The 11505-nt window shown below is 67.9% G+C and overlaps 1 protein-coding gene across 1 annotated transcript in view; it reads left to right on the top strand.

Annotated features, from left to right (window-relative positions):
- The first annotated feature begins 4816 nt into the window (after nucleotides 1–4816).
- Nucleotides 4817–11505, top strand: part of LOC125629137 (serine/threonine-protein kinase NLK2-like) — a 19336-nt gene continuing 12647 nt past the window's right edge. Inside the window, exons 1-7 of the mRNA XM_075129048.1 lie at nucleotides 4817–5713; nucleotides 6422–6551; nucleotides 6953–7008; nucleotides 7255–7361; nucleotides 8409–8494; nucleotides 9550–9759; nucleotides 10228–10365. Of these exons, the coding sequence (XP_074985149.1) occupies nucleotides 5451–5713; nucleotides 6422–6551; nucleotides 6953–7008; nucleotides 7255–7361; nucleotides 8409–8494; nucleotides 9550–9759; nucleotides 10228–10365 (990 nt within the window). The 5' untranslated portion in view covers nucleotides 4817–5450. The remainder of the gene's footprint in view (nucleotides 5714–6421; nucleotides 6552–6952; nucleotides 7009–7254; nucleotides 7362–8408; nucleotides 8495–9549; nucleotides 9760–10227; nucleotides 10366–11505) is intronic.

The raw sequence follows: 11505 nt of genomic DNA, 5'->3' as shown, positions 1-11505 counted from the left end.
ACAGTCAGCCCAGCCCCCTGGAGTCGGTCCAGCACTTGTCTAACCTGGGACACGTGGTCCTCCCAGGTCTGGCTAAAGACACAGATGTCATCAATATACGCCACGGCAAAACTCTCCATCCCCCTCAGGAGCTGGTCCACCAGGCGCTGGAAGGTGGCCGGCGCTCCCTTGAGGCCGAACGGCAGGGTCAGGAACTCATAGAGCCCCAGAGGGGTGATAAAGGCCGATTTCAGCCGGGCATCTGCATCCAGCGGCACTTGCCAGTAGCCCTTTGTAAGGTCCATGGTGGTGAGGTACCGAGCTCCTCCCAGTTTGTCTAGGAGCTCGTCCGGCCTGGGCATGGGGTAGGCATCAGATACAGTGATGGCATTGAGCTTCCGATAGTCCACGCAGAACCGGACCGACCCGTCCTTTTTGGGGACCAGCACCACCGGCGAGGCCCAAGGGCTGGCAGATGGCTGGATCACCCCCAAAGCCAGCATGTCCCGGACCTCTCTTTCCAGGTCCTGAGCAGTTTTCCCTGTGACTCGGAAGGGGGAGCATCTTATCGGCGGGTGCGACCCTGTCTGCACCCGGTGGACAGTCAGATTAGTGCGTCCAGGCTGGTTGGAAAACAGCTGTCGGTAGGGATGCAGCACCTCCCTGACCTCATCTTGCTGGGCAGGGGTTAGCTGATCCGAGAGGGGAATTGTTTCCAGGGGGGAACCAGCTCTGGTCCCAGGGAATAGATCCACTAAAGGGTCATCTCCCTGCTCTTCCCACTGTCCACACACGGCCAACACCACATTCCCCCTGGCATAATATGGCTTCATCATATTCACATGGTACACCCGGCGGTGGTGCGCCCGGTTCGACAGCTCCACCACATAGTTTACCTCATTGAGCTGCTTGACGACCTTGAAAGGGCCCTCCCAGGCGGCCTGTAGTTTGTTCTTTCTCACTGGGATGAGAACCATCACCGGATCCCCGGTGGCGTAGGCACGGGCCCTTGCCGTGCGGTCATACCAGACCTTCTGCTTCTTCTGGGCTCTGGCCAGATTCTCCCTGGCCAGGCCCATGAGTTCAGCAAGTCTCTCTCGGAAGATCAGGACATACTCCACCACTGACTCTCCATCGGGAGTGGCCTTCCCCTCCCACTCGTCTCTCATCAGGTCCAGGGGGCCCCTCACCCTCCTTCCATATAACAGTTCGAAAGGCGAAAATCCGGTAGACTCCTGTGGCACCTCCCTGTACGCGAACAGCAGGTGAGGTAAGTACTTGTCCCAATCCTGTGGGTGCTGGTTCATAAAGGTTTTCAGCATCATCATTAGCGTCCCGTTAAACCTCTCCACCAGCCCATTGGACTGGGGGTGATAAGCTGAGGCCCAGTCGTGCCGGACCCCACATTTCTCCCACAAGCACCGGAGCAGGGCCGACATGAAGTTGGAGCCTTGGTCTGTCAAGACTTCCTTGGGGAACCCCACTCGGCTGAAAATGGTCAGGAGCGCATCGGCCACGGTGTCTGCTTCAATGGAAGCTAAGGGCACTGCCTCGGGGTAGCGGGTGGCAAAATCTACCACCCCCAGAATGTATTTCTTCCCCGACCGGGTCGTCCTGCTGAGAGGCCCCACGATGTCCATGGCCACCTTCTGGAAAGGCTCCTCTATGATGGGCAAAGGTCTCAAAGCCGCTTTCCCCGTGTCCCGGGCCTTCCCCACCCTCTGACAGGGGTCACAGGATCGGCAATACTGCCGGACCGTGGTAAAGACCCCGGGCCAGTAAAAGTTCTGTAGCAACCTCTGCCGGGTGCGCCGGATTCCCTGGTGCCCTGCGAGGGGGATGTCATGGGCCAGGTACAGGAGCCTGCGGCGATACTTCTGGGGGACCAGCAGCTGCCTCCTGACCCCACAGGACTCTACTTCCCTTGTGGGAGCCCATTCTCGGTCCAGGAACCCCTTCTCCCACAGGAACCTCTCCTGGCAGCCTCTCCTCATGGTTCGTACCACACCGAGGTCGGCCAGGTCCCTGAGCTTCCGCAAGGAGGGATCTTTCCTCAACTCGGCCTGGAACTCAGCAGCTGGGGAAGGGATGGGGACCGGTTCCCCCTCAGTGGCCAGGTCTGAGGCCTCAGCCTCTCTGAGCCGTGCCCCTCGGCCCTCCCTTCCCACCAGGGTAGGGTCCTGCGCCTCCGGTGCGGTACCCTCCCCGAGGTCAGGGAGCAGTGGCCCTCGCCGGCTCTGGCTACGGGTCACAACCAGGGCGGTCTGGGGCTTGCTTGGCCAGTCCTCTAGGTCTCCCCCCATCAAAACTTCAGTGGGCAAATGGTGGTGTACCCCCACATCCTTGTGGCCCTCCTTGGCCCCCCATTTCAGGTGTACCCTTGCCACGGGCACCTTAAATGGGGTCCCACCCACCCCTGTCAGGGTCAGGTAGGTGTTGGGCACCACCCGATCTGGGGCCACCACCTCGGGCCGGGCCAGCGTCACCTCCGCACCCGTATCCCAGTATCCATTGACCTTCCTCCCATCCACCTCCAGGGGAACAAGGCATTCTCTCCGGAGGGACAGCCCCGCGCCCACCCTGTAAACTGAGCGCCCTGAGTCCAGAGCCTCCAGCCCTCTGGTGGAGCTGGCCTGGGGTACTCTTCCCTCCGGGGCAGGTGGTAAACTGGTAGCCCCCCTTGCCTGGGTCGTCTGCCCCTCGTCCAGCTGGGTCCCCCCCAGGGCACATTCCCAGGTCAACACTCCCCCCTCCCTGCTGAGTCACATCGTCACAGGCTGCATAAACCTTCCCACATGCGGCCTGCGAGTGCTATCGACCACCCCGACCTAAGGGAGGGTGTGAAACTGGAAGGGCCTGGTGTAACTCCTACCAAGGAATGGGAGAGATGCTGGGGATCCATGGGAACGTTGGTGGCTTCGAACTTCCCCAAGTCACCGGCTAAAGTGACCCCGCTCAGTTCGATCTCGAAGGGGGGAGAGATGTGACGAAGTGGGACTGTTCTTAATGTTTCCTCTGAATAGTGTGGGGGTGCCTCAGTTTCCCCTAGGCAGTTCTGAAGTATCTAAGGGGTGGGGTAAGGGTGTATGATCGTTGCAGAGCCCTAGAAGGCAGGTGTGTGCAGGGGTCTGGACACAGAGAATGGCCGACACCCTGTTTCCTGGCAACTGATGGCCTGGGCCCTTCCCCCCCTGCAAGGTGAGAGCTGAAGGGTTGGAGAACAAAGGAATCAGGTGACCACCTGGCCCGGGAAAGGAACAAAGCCCAGAGGAGGAGGGGCTGGAGGGGAGTTTCAGTTTGGGGCTGGCTGGGACATGGAGTGAAGTGCAGATGTGGTTGTCTGGCTCACTGCCCCCCCAAAATGGACCCAGCTGAGGGGTCCCGTTCTCTGCACCTGCAAGCTCTGTTTTAGACCATGTTCCTGTCGTCTAATAAACCTTCTGTTTTACTGGCTGGCTGAGAGTCACGTCTGACTGCGGAGTTGGGGGGCAGGACCCTCTGGCTTCCCCAGGAGCCCCGCCTGAGCGGACTCGCTGTGGGAAGCGCACGGAGGGGCAGAGGATGCTGAATGCTCCGAGGTCAGACCCAGGAAGGTGGAAGCTGTGTGAGCTGTGTGTCCTGAAGACAGGCTGCTCCCAGAAAGGCGACTACCCCAGAGTCCTGACTGGCTTCATGGGGAGCAGTTCCAGAGCATCGCCCAGGGACTCCGTGACAGGGGGGCACAATCGGCAGACCGGAAAACCGAGCGCCCGGTGTGTCTAGGCCAAGAAGCGACCGTGGCTGCGGGAACGGCTGCCGGGCCCAGGGCGGGGCTGGTCCGTAACAGAGCAGGGTTCGTTTGGGGGAACCGGGGCCAGGAACGTCCCCTAACCGAGCGCTCAGTGAAACAGGACCTGCTCCCGCGACGGGGCCTGAGAGGCGCGCCCTGGAGTCACGCTGAACCCTCACCCGGCGCGCGGCTGGAACCGACGGAGCCAGGGCAGGCCGGGGGCCGGGCGTCGGCACCGACTCCGGGGCGCCCCGGGCTCAAACACCCATGGGGGGAAGATACTCAGCACCCCCCGCCACAGCAGGCCAGTGACACAGCCCGTCAGCCGCTTGGAGGAGGGTGGAGAGCAGGGAGCGGCAGGTGGGCGGGGCCTCAGGGGAGGGGGTGGAGTGGAGGCGGGCAGAGTTGGAGTGAGGGCGGAGCCTTGGGGAAGGGGCAGAGCAGGGGCGGGGTCTCAGGGGAAGGGGCGGAGCAGGGGCGGGGTCTCAGGGGAAGGGGCGGAGCAGGGGATAGGGCCACAGTTCAAGCAATTGACTGTACAATTTACCAGTTTACTGACTGTGTATCTCCAGACATCCCCTTCTATCTACCCCCTTCTCTATCTCTCTATCTACCCCCATCCACCCCCTCTGTCTATCTATCTATCTATCCCCATCGACCCCCTCCATCTATCTATCTATCTATCTATCTATCTATCTATCTATCTATCTATCTGTCTATCTATCCCCATCGACCCCCTCTATCTATCTATCTATCTATCTATCTATCTATCTATCTATCTATCGATCTATCCCCATCCACTATCTATCTATCTATCTATCTATCTATCTATCTATCTATCTATCCCCATCGACCCCCTCTATCTATCTATCTATCTATCTATCTATCTATCTATCTATCTATCTGTCTGTCTATCCCCATCCACCCCCCCCCTCTCTCTATCCCTCCCACCCACCCCTCACGCCCCCCACCCCCTGCCCGATTTCTGTCCGGGGGATTTTTCCCAGCTGGGCGGAGTCTCCGCCCCCCCCCCCCCCCCCGCCGTTGCCTTTAACAAAGGACCAGCCGGAGCCGCCGCATCCTTGCGCCGCGCCGGGCCTGGGGCCGCTCCCGGAGCCCATCGCGGGGGGACCCCCCCCGCCCCCCGCTGCCCCCCAGCCCTTCGCCACCCCCCCCGCTGCGCCCCCCACGCGTCCCCTCCCGCTGCGCCCCCAGCCCCGCACCCCCGCCCCGGGGCTCGGGGGGATGGATGCGATTTGAGTACTGGGGGGGCCCTGTGCCCCCGATCCCGCCCTGCCCCCCCAGCCCAGCCGGGGCTGTTTACAGTGGGAGCTTAAAGTGCAGCCCCGCCAGCTTCTCTCCCCCGACACATCCAGCCCCCCAATAACCCGCCCAGAGCCCCCCGCTTCCCTGCCCCACGGACCCCAAGTCCCTGCCCCCCAAATCCCGGCCCCACAGCCCCCAATTCCCTGCCCCACAGCCCCCCAATTCCCAGCACCCCCAGTTCCCACCCCAGCCCCTCCTCATCCTGCCCACTCCCCCAGACACCTCGATACTCCCAGCATCCCCCCCCACCCGCCCCATTAGGGTCTGCTTCTCATCCCATCCCCCCACCCCCTAATCCTCCCCTCCAGCCTCCCGGCTCCAGCCCCCCACCCCTGCGGCACCTGCCCATCCCCCCGAACCCCACAGCTGCTCCCCAATGGCCTTCCAGGGCCCCAACCCCGCCCTCCAGACCCAGCTGTGTAGCAATGTTCTGGGGGCACTGACAGGGCTGATCCAGCCCCCCCTGGCAGCTGGGCTGGGGGCGCCCCAGAAATTTTACTGCCCCGCTGGGGTGCAGGGGGGGTCGCCCCAACAGCAGCATCAGCCGGCGCTGGCCCAGACCCCGCCGGCCCCGGCCCGAATGACGGGGGAACCCGAACCGGATCGGCCCATCGGCTACGGCGCCTTCGGAGTCGTGTGGTAAGAGCCGGGGGTTGGGGGGCGCAGGGCCGGGCTGGCAGGGGCTGCGGGTCGGGAGTGAGGGGCACCACCGGGGGGGAGGGGCCTAGGGCTGGGCTGGCAGGGGCTGCGGGTCGGGAGTGGGGGGCACCGGCAGGGCTGAGGGGCAGGGCTGGGCTGGGGGGGCTGCGGGTCGGGAGTGGGGGGCACCGGCAGGGCTGAGGGGCAGGGCTGGGCTGGGGGGGCTGCGGGTCGGGAGTGAGGGGCACCGGCAGGGCTCGGGGGGCAGGGCTGGGCTGGCAGGGGGCTGCGGGTCGGGAGTGAGGGGCACCGGCAGGACAGGGGCGGGGCCCAGGGCTGGGCTGGCAGGGGGCTGCGGGTCGGGAGTGGGGGGCACCCACAGGGCTGGGGGGCAGGGCTGGGCTGGCAGGGGCTGTGGGTCGGGAGTGAGGGGCACCGGCAGGGCAGGGGGGGGGCCCAGGGCTGGGCTGGCAGGGGCTGCGGGTCGGGAGTGGGGGGCACCGGCAGGGCTGGGGGGCAGCGCTGGGCTGGCAGGGGGCTGCGGGTCGGGAGTGAGGGGCACCGGCAGGGCAGGGGGGGGCCCAGGGCTGGGCTGGCAGGGGGCTGCGGGTCGGGAGTGGGGGGCACCCGCAGGGCTGGGGGGCAGGGCTGGGCTGGCAGGGGCTGTGGGTCGGGAGTGGGGGGCACCGCGTCCGTCTGTCTCCCCAGGTCGGTCACGGACCCCCGGGACGGGAAGCGGGTCGCCCTGAAGAAGATGCCGAATGTTTTCCAGAATCTCGTCTCCTGCAAACGGGTGTTTCGGGAACTCAAGATGCTCTGTTCCTTCAAACATGAGAACGTGAGGGGGGGGCGGGGGGCAGGGGGGCACCAGGATGGGGGGCCTGAGGGTTTGGGAGGGATGGGGCAGGGGTAGCAGTTGTGGGGGGCTGTGGGTTGGATTGAGGGGGGGTGTTTATGAAGCCCTATAATTTACCAGTTTACTGTATGGAGGAGGCTGTGGGGCTGGGGGTTGCAGTGGGGCTGGGGGCTATGGGTCAGTGGGAGGGGCTGTGACAGAGGAGTGGGGGTCGCTGTATGGAGGATGCCGTGGGGCTGGGGGTTGCAGTGGGGGGCAGAGGGGTGGGGCTGGGGGCTCTGGCTGGCCAGTCCCGGGGACGCCATGGGGCTGGCTCTGGGACCCTGTGGGGGTATCTGGGGGCTCCCCTCTTTTGTCTCACCCCCCCCGTCGGTGCCCCTCAGGTGCTGTCAGCGCTGGATATCCTGCAGCCCCCCCAGATCGACTGCTTTGAGGAGATGTATCCGCCCCCGTGGGGGAGGGGCTGGGGAACCGTGGGGGGCTGCCCTGGGGGGTAACTGGCAGCAGGGGGAGGTGCCGGGGGCAGTTAGGGGTCCGGGGGGGTTATCGGGGGCAGCACTTGTAGCTACCCGCTGACAGAGGCGAGGCTGGGGGCAGGGAGCTGGGGGCCCGGGGGGGATGGGAGCGGGGGGGCCATGGGGCTCTGCCCCCCGAGCTGCGCCCTTGACCCCGCGCCGGGCGGTAGCTACGTGCTCACGGAGCTGATGCAGAGCGACCTGCACAAGGTGATCGTGTCCCCCCAGCCGCTGAGCGCCGAGCACATCAAGGTCTTCCTCTACCAGATCCTGCGCGGTGAGACCCCGGGCCCCCCCAACCTCCCCGGGTCCCCCCAAACCTCCCAGGCCCCCCCCAAACCTCCCCGGGCCCCCCGAACCTCCCCGGGCCCCCCCAACCTCCCAGGCCCCCCCAAACCTCCCCAGGCCCCCCGAACCTCCCCGGGCCCCCCCCAAACCTCCCAGGACCCCCCCAAACCTCCCTGGGCCCCCCGAACCTCCCCGGGCCCCCCAAACCTCCCAGGCCACCCCAAACCTCCCAGAGCCCCCCCAACCTCCCCGGGCCCCCCCAACCTCCCAGGCCCCCCCCAAACCTCCCCGGGCCCCCCGAACCTCCCCGGGCCCCCCCCAAACCTCCCAGGACCCCCCAAACCTCCCCGGGCCCCCCAAACCTCCCCGGGCCCCCCCAAACCTCCCAGGCCCCCCCAAACCTCCCAGGCCCCCCAACCCCCCTGGGGCCCCCAAACCTCCCAGGCCCCCCCAACCTCCCCAGGCCCCCCCAAACCTCCCCAGGCCCCCCAAACCTCCCAGGCCCCCCCAAACCTCCCTGGGCCCCCCAAACCTCCCAGGGCCCCCCTGGGCCCTCCCAACCTCCCAGGGTGCCCCAGGACCCTCCAAACCTCCCAGGGCCTCCCAAACCTCCCTGTGCCCCCCAAAACTCCCAGGGCCCCCCAGGACCCCCCAGGACCCCCCAAACCTCCCCAGGCCCCCCAAACCTCCCAGGGACCCCAGAAACCCTCTAGACCCTCCACGGACCCCCAGAGCCCCCCAGTCTCCCCAGTCCCCTCGACCACCCCCCCCAGGCTCACCCAATCCCCAGGGCCCCCCAGATATCCATCCTCAGCCACCCCAATACACCATCCCCAGTACATTCCAACCCCCCCCCCCGCCCCCCACCGGGCCACCCTGCCTCCCCCCATATGTCACCGGCCCCTTCTCGGCTCCTGCCCTCCTCCCCCGTTTATCTCGGCACGGGAGGGGAACCTGGGCGGGGTCCCTGAGCAGGAAGAAGGGCAGATTTCAGGGGTCCCCAACCCCCCCCCCAACGCTGCCTCCCTCCCTGCAGGTCTGAAATATTTGCACTCGGCCGGCGTTCTCCATCGGGACATCAAGCCAGGGAACCTGCTGGTGAACAGCAACTGCGTCCTCAAGGTGAGAGACGCCCCCCCAGCCTCTGGGGTGGGACCCAGGCGTCCGGGACGGCTGCCAGAGACCGGGACAGGGGAAGGGACCCAGGCGTCCGGGACGGCTCCCAGACACTGGGACAGGGGAAGGGACCCAGGCGTCCGGGACGGCTCACAGACACCGGGACAGGGGAAGGAACCCAGGCGTCCGGGACGGCTGCCAGAGACCGGGACAGGGGAAGGGACCCAGGCGTCCGGGACGGCTGCCAGAGACCGGGACAGGGGAAGGGACCCAGGCGTCCGGGACGGCTGCCAGAGACCGGGACAGGGGAAGGGACCCAGGCGTCCGGGACGGCTCCCAGACGCCGGGACAGGGGAAGGGACCCAGGCGTCCGGGACGGCTCCCAGACGCCGGGACAGGGGAAGGGACCCAGGCGTCTGGGACGGCTCACAGACACCGGGACAGGGGAAGGAACCCAGGCGTCCGGGACGGCTGCCAGAGACTGGGACAGGGGAAGGGACCCAGGCGTCCGGGACGGCTCACAGACACCGGGACAGGGAAGGGACCCAGGCGTCCGGGACGGCTCACAGACACCGGGACAGGGGAAGGAACCCAGGCGTCCGGGACGGCTGCCAGAGACTGGGACAGGGGAAGGGACCCAGGCGTCCGGGACGGCTCACAGACACCGGGACAGGGGAAGGGACCCAGGCGTCCGGGACGGCTCACAGACACCGGGACAGGGGAAGGAACCCAGGCGTCCGGGACGGCTGCCAGAGACCAGGACAGGGGAAGGGACCCAGGCGTCCGGGACGGCTCCCAGACGCCGGGACAGGGGAAGGGACCCAGGCGTCCGGGACGGCTCCCAGACGCCGGGACAGGGGAAGGGACCCAGGCGTCCGGGACGGCTCCCAGACGCCGGGACAGGGGAAGGGACCCAGGCGTCTGGGCCTGTTCCACTAGGGGGCCCTGCAAAGCTCCCCAGAAACTGGGATGGGCAGGGGACCCAGGCATCCGGGCTGGGCTCCCCGCAGCCTTCCCAGGGGGGACCCAGGCGTCCGGGCTCACCCCCCTCCCCGCGGCAGATCTGCGACTTCGGGCTGGCGCGGCTGGAGGAGCCGGACGAGGGGCAGCCCATGACGCAGGAGGTGGTGACCCAGTACTACCGGGCCCCCGAGATCCTCATGGGCACCCCCCACTACGGAGCCCCCGTCGACCTCTGGGCCGTCGGCTGCATCTTCGCCGAGCTGCTGAGCCGGCGGGTTCTCTTCCAGGCCCCCAGCCCCATCCAGCAGGTGGGGGGATCTGGGGGGAGGGGAGGGAGTGGGGAGGGGATTGGGGGAGGGGATCTGGGGGGAGGGGAAGGAGTGGGGAGGGGATTGGGGGAGGGAAGAGGTGGGGGAGGGGATCTGGGGGGAGGGGAGGGAGTGGGGAGGGGATTGGGGGAGGGGAGAGGTGGGGAGGGGATCTGGGGGGAGGGGAGGGAGTGGGGAGGGGATCTGGGGGGAGGGGAGAGGTGGGGGAGGGGATCTGGGGGGAGGGGAGGGAGTGGGGAGGGGAGAGGTGGGGGAGGGGATCTGGGGGGAGGGGAGGAAGTGGGGAGGGGATTGGGGGAGGGGAGAGGTGGGGGAGGGGAGGGAGTGGGAAGGGGATTGGGGGGAGGGGAGGGAGTGGGGAAGGGAATCAGGGGGAGAGGCTAGTGGGGGGTGGGTTGCATGGGGGGAGGCTCTCGCAACCCCCAATAACTCCCCTCCCCCCCACAGCTGGACCTGATCACCGACCTACTCGGCACCCCCCCTCCCCACGCCCTGCGCTCGGCCTGCGAGGGGGCCCGGGCCCACGTGCTGCGGGGCGCCCACAAACCGGTGAGACCCCGGGGGGCCGTGGGGGCTGGAGGGAAGGTATGAGGGGGGCTGTGGGAAGTGGGGGGCTGGGATCAGGGTGGTGGGCTGAGGGGGACATGGGGGGCTGGGATCAAGGGGTGGGGCAGGGATGGGGGGGCTGGGATGAGGGGCTGGGCGGGGGAAGCGGGGGGCTGGGACGAGGTGCTGTGGGAAGTGGGGGGCTGGGCAGGGAAGCGGGGGGCTGGGACGGGGACTGTGGGAAGCGGGGGGCTGGGCGGGAGAAGCGGGGGGCTGGGACGGGGGGCTGGGTGGGGAAGCGGGGGGCTGGGACGGGGGGCTGTGGGAAGCAGGGGGCTGGGCGGGGGAAGCGGGGGGCTGGGACGGGGGCTGTGGGAAGCGGGGGGCTGGGCGGGAGAAGCGGGGGGCTGGGACGGGGGGCTGTGGGAAGCGGGGGGCTGGGTGGGGGAAGCGGGGGGCTGGGACGGGGGGCTGTGGGAAGCGGGGGGCTGGGCGGGGGAAGCAGGGGGCTGGGACGTGGGGGCTGGGGGAAGCGGGGGGCTGGGACGGGGGGCTGTGGAAGCAGGGGGCTGGGCGGGGGAAGCGGGGGGCTGGGACGGGGGACTGTGGGAAGCGGGAGGCTAGGTGGGGGAAGCAGGGGGCTGGGACGTGGGGGCTGGGGGAAGCGGGGGGCTGGGACGTGGGGGCTGTGGAAAGCGGGGGGCTGGGCGGGGGAAGCGGGGGGCTGGGACGGGGGGCTGTGGAAAGCAGGGGGCTGGGTGGGGGAAGCGGGGGGCTGGGACGGGGGGCTGTGGAAAGCGGGGGGCTGGGCGGGGAAGCGGGGGGCTGGGACGGGGGGGCTGGGGGAAGCAGGGGGCTGGGACGTGGGGGCTGTGGAAAGCGGGGGGCTGGGCGGGGGAAGCGGGGGCTGGGACGGGGGGCTGTGGAAAGCAGGGGGCTGGGTGGGGGAAGCGGGGGGCTGGGACGGGGGGCTGTGGAAAGCGGGGGGCTGGGCGGGGGAAGCGGGGGGCTGGGACGGGGGCTGTGGGAAGCGGGGGGCTGGGCGGGGGAAGCGGGGGGCTGGGACGGGGGGCTGTGGAAAGCGGGGGGGCTGGGCGGGGGAAGCGGGGGGCTGGGACGGGGGCTGTGGGAAGCGGGGGGCTGGGCGGGGGAAGCGGGGGGCAATAGATATACGTATAG

Source organism: Caretta caretta, chromosome 6 (genome assembly GCF_965140235.1).
Source record: "Caretta caretta isolate rCarCar2 chromosome 6, rCarCar1.hap1, whole genome shotgun sequence".
NCBI classification, from domain to species: Eukaryota; Metazoa; Chordata; order Testudines; family Cheloniidae; genus Caretta; species Caretta caretta.
Note: the sequence above shows the minus strand (reverse complement) of the source record. Positions and strands in the feature narration are given on the sequence as shown.